Source organism: Zea mays, chromosome 6 (assembly GCF_902167145.1).
Source record: "Zea mays cultivar B73 chromosome 6, Zm-B73-REFERENCE-NAM-5.0, whole genome shotgun sequence".
In the NCBI taxonomy this organism is placed as follows: Eukaryota; Viridiplantae; Streptophyta; class Magnoliopsida; order Poales; family Poaceae; genus Zea; species Zea mays.
In genome coordinates this window covers 18,736,210-18,740,850 of record NC_050101.1, presented here as the reverse complement: position 1 = coordinate 18,740,850, position 4,641 = coordinate 18,736,210, and the positions used below count along the sequence as shown (strand labels likewise).

General features: G+C 42.3%; 1 protein-coding gene across 1 annotated transcript; it reads right to left on the bottom strand.

Annotated features, from left to right (window-relative positions):
- Nucleotides 1–1,017: 1,017 nt before the first annotated feature.
- LOC111589547 (uncharacterized) lies at nt 1,018–2,643 on the bottom strand. The gene is made up of 2 exons (XM_023300398.2): nt 2,408–2,643; nt 1,018–1,512 (listed from the first exon to the last, which is right to left on the bottom strand). Exons 1-2 carry the CDS (start codon nt 2,558–2,560, stop codon nt 1,273–1,275), a joined length of 393 nt encoding a protein of 130 aa, XP_023156166.1. The 5' UTR covers nt 2,561–2,643; the 3' UTR covers nt 1,018–1,272.
- Between the last annotated feature and the right edge of the window lie 1,998 nt (nt 2,644–4,641).

Genomic DNA, 4,641 nt, shown 5'->3' with positions numbered 1-4,641 from the left:
CTTAGAGAAGTACCTGGAGTTGCACCCAAAAAGGCAAGTTGTGTCCTTGATCACATTCTTTGACCTAATAATGTTAGCTGTTATGTTCTCACCAATGCTCGCACTGTTAGGTTAAGCTGATGGGACCTAATAGGTTACCTAGTTTTGTTTACCCCACACCTTGCATATAAATGAATTATTGGGTAGTTCTGCTATTGCTCTACCTGGTTTTGAGATTAACGCTATATATGATTATGATCATGTTCCAATATAATTTATTATTGCTGGTTTACTCTCATACATGATAAGATCATTTTGTTAATTGGAACATGGAGCTTAACCTGAGAAAACAGTGCTACCACAAGGGTTTAATGGGACGCCCTTGGCCAATTAATTAGGAAAGCTAGTGAGAGATTATCTTACCCGAAAGGGGCAAGCGGGGAGGAGTTGCCGCAAGTATAGGGAGGTTCTCGGGTCGAACTGTCTGTGATAGCTGTTCGGACGAGGGATTCCTATACCCCCCTCTGCCTGAAACCGTAGCGGGTTTTCTCAAGCTAGTGGAACTTTGTAAAGGCCTCGCAGTGGATCCCTAGCCATTCACCTTGGAAGTGTCTAAGGGTCTAGCTAACCCTGGCTACACGGGAAACACGTCTTGTGGGTAAAGATGCGCAACCTCTGCAGAGTGTAAAACTGATATATCAGCTGTGCTCACGGTCAAGAGCGGCTCAGGACTCTCGCATGATTAAATTATGGAATTAAACTTAACCTGTCATGCATTGCATTGTGGGAAGCATTATTATTGTTACTTATGATCTATTATTTTGGGTTGGTATTCACCTATACTTAGTAATTGCTAATAAAATTTTGACCAACTTATTAAAAGCAATGTTAAGCCTTAACCATTATTTGTTGATCAGCCTTACACTACACATGAGCCCCCACCGTAAGTGAGCTCATACACATTATTCCCCACACTTGTTGAGCGATGACCGTATGGGAGCTCACCCTTGCTATAATCACTCCCAGGTTAAGAACAGGTACCACCAGAGGAGAATCATGAAGATGAGTTCGGAGAGATCTAAGCCGTCGTCTCCCAGTCAACTTTGTTGGTGGAGGATCTCGTCGTCATATGGTGTATTGTATTTAGTTATTTTGTAAAGAAACTCCGATTATTTAATAAAGATATGACATTGATTTCTATAACATGAGTCATCATATGTGTGAGACTTGATCCTAGCACACATTTGAGACGCGCCCGGGTTTGCCCTTAAATCCGGGTGTGACAGAGATTTTTTATCTACTCCAAGGGCCAAGGCTGGATCTCCAAGGTTTGGACAGAAGGCGGAGCCCAGCGGATGGGGGGTGCACATGCATAAGGGCCCAGTGGCCCAAAACGGATTTCCCTTCCCATCTTGCCTGAAGGATTTGCGGCTTCAGCGATTTGGAGGCCCACCCCATGATTTGACCCATCTTGCCTGGTCGGCCCTCCTGATTGCTCCCGCCCTCAGCGTTACTCTGCACCTCCTCTTCGACCTGGGCCCAAAGAAGCAAACAAAACGACGACAGAAAACTTCAGGAAAAAGTCCAATTTTACTTCTTCAACTTTGGCGTACGTCCATTTTTTCTTCCCGAATTATAAAATTAGAAATCTTTCCTCCTCCAACTTTGAAAACCATCCGTTTTATCTCTCTGGCCAGTTTTGAACGATAGTTTTGGTACGGTGAAAGTGGTTTTGTCTTTTTCTTTTTTTATTTATTTCGGCTGAATCTTTGAAAAATCATAGTAAATCACAGAAATATCATAAAATAGAAAATCTAGTTTTGTTGGACTCCACATGAATAGATCTATACAGTGAACATATAATATAATATACTTTAGTATAAAGTTTTTTTGCTGTAGTTTTAGCTCTAAGTTTTTATATAATTAATTGGAATAATTCATAGATACAGTTTCTATGGTTCAATTGCGGTGAAGTCTTTATGATGGGCTAATTATTGTATGCTTAAACTGCAGTAAAAATTTCATACTCATTGAATCATGTATAACTTAGTTATATATTTATTTAGATTTATATAGGTTATAGCAAAAACTTTGTACTAAAGCATACCATATTATATACTCACTGTATAGATCTATTTATGTGGAGTCCAACAAAACTTGATTTCCATTTATGATTTTTCTGTGTTTTGCCATGATTTTTTTAAAGATTCAGCCGAAATAAATAAAAAAGAAAAAGACAAAACCACCGTTATTGTAATAAAACCATCGTCCAAAACCGGTCGAGGTAAAACGAACGGTTTTCAAAGTTGGAGGAGAGAAGATTTTCGGGGAGGAAAAACGAACGCTCGCCAAAGTTGAGAGAGGAAAATTGGACTTTTTCCAAAACTTTAGCCCATGCATGTTGTCTGTCTGTCTGTCAGCACAGCACCTTCCCCGTCTGCCCTGCTGCGCCTGCGCCGTCGTCCTCCGCCTCCGCCAGCTGCTTGAGCTCCATCTGCACGTTCTCGAACTCGAACACGAAGACGGCGTGGTGGTTGATGGACGAGCTGGTGGTGGCCCGGAAGATATCCTCCATGGTCATGGACGGCGCCGCCAGTGCGAGGGTCTCGCGCTCGAAGATGTCCTTAACGATGTCGTTGATATAGTGGGAGGGGTCGTCCTCGCCTGGGGCGTAGCCAGGATTTTTCTTAGGGGGGCCACAACACACATATATATATATATATATATAAGGCTCTGTTTAGATCCTCCTGGCTAATTGTTTGCTAGCCGGCAAATAATTAGTCAGTAACAATTAGTCAGGATATGTTTGGAGTCTTAGCTAATAGATGTCCTTTTTTTTCTTTATATGATCTATTAACACCTATTAGCAAGGTCAAATAGCTAATGGGCAAACAGTTTACCAACCTTCCGACTAACAATTAGCAAATTTATTAGCCAGTCTGTTTGGAAGCCAAGGTGCTAAAATTAGCCAACAAACTGTTTGCCACACGAATCCAAACAGACCCTAACTATAGTTGTAATGCTAATAAATAGAATAGATGTATATATACAATATGCAATATTCACTAGTCATAACAATTAACACATATATGTGCTAAGTACATAATAAATTTTAACTTATTATTACCTAACTCTTGTATTTTAGCTATAGATATACAACTACAAGAAAAACTTTCTTTTTTTGTGTGTGTGTGGGTGTGGGGGGGGGGGGGGGGGGGGGGGGCATGGCCCCCGTCAGCACCCCTTGTCTACGCCACTGGTCGTTGTCGTCGGTGCAGGGGTGATAGTGGTGAAGACGACGGCGGCGTGGAGCAGGATGAAGGGCAGCTTCTCGCTGCTAGTGGCCTGCGCCTGAAACTCGAAGAGTCGAAGTCGAAGCTGTGTGGTCCATGCGCTGCCCCGGCGCAATCATCCACGCCTTGGCGAGCTTCTTCACGTCGCGGCCCTTCTCCTCGTGGAGCTTCCTTAAATAATGTCAGCCACCACTACGTCAACGGTCTCCTACGTACATTTCGCTTTCTCCGTGTTGGCAGGTTCTTCCTTAAAAATTGGCATCACAGAAAGGTTCCTTAAACAAATTTAAACCTATAGTTCCTGTAAAGTTTTGAAGGTCACATCGAATGCTTTATGGAATGTCGAAAGGTGTGTTCGGATACCAATAAAAAAAACTAATTATAGAACTCGCCTGTAAACTGAGACCAATTTATTAAGACTAATTAACCTGTCATTTGCAAACGTATCACTGTAGCACTTTAATGTCAAATCATGGACTAATAAGGCTTAAAAGATTCGTCTCACAATTTATAAGCAAACTATACAATTAGTTATTTATTTCTTGCAGATTTGATACTCCATGAGTAGGGATGGTAACGGGTATGTACTCGTCGGGTAGTAGCATTCCATACCCGTACCCATCATAAAAAATCATACCCGTCGGGTTACCCATATACGCTTGCGGGTATAAAATCTTACCCATACCCCTACCCGCGCGGGTAATTTTACCCGTCGGGTAACCCGTACCCACTAAGAAGGTCTCAAATTATAATAATCCGATCACTCAAAATGTCAAATAAATATACAAAAATATGTTCAACTTGAAATATAATAAATCATATGATTACATAACTTGATAGTTAAATAAACAATAGCCAAAGAAGAGTTTTATTTTAACTAAGATGAACTTTGTTAGATAATAATAGCGGTATGATACGGGTATATTTTACCCACGGGTATGCGGGTATGGGTCGTACCCACCCATACCCGTACCCGTCTACCCAACGGGTAGAGGTTGTTGCCCATTAACATACCCGCGGGTATAGAAATCATCCCATACCCGACTATATATCAGGTAAAACCCGTCTGGTATTCGGGTTTCGGATACCCATTGCCATCTCTATCCATGATACAGGTGCGTTACACGTCAGGCGAGATCCATGACACCATTGCGTTTCACGTCATCGGTCGTCATCACTGGCGGTCGCGCCATAAATCGCTGGCGGTCGTCATTACACATCACTGGAGCGCGTCGGCCGAGAGCAGCTAACAACATAAATGGCTGGCAGGTAGACCCTGCTCTTACATGACCCCACACACTATGGATTCAGCACTCGGTAAGGCCATCTCCAGCAGGCCGTCTAAATGGCCATGTAGATTGCACTGTTT

Excerpts from the sequence above, each read along its gene's own strand:
- LOC111589547 (XM_023300398.2), bottom strand. The coding sequence starts at position 2,560 with ATGACCATGGAGGATATCTTCCGGGCCACCACCAGCTCGTCCATCAAC. Across the intron at positions 1,513-2,407 it reads CAGCAGGGCAGACGGGGAAG|GTCGAAGAGGAGGTGCAGAG; the intron begins GTGCTGTGCTGA and ends CTTTGGGCCCAG.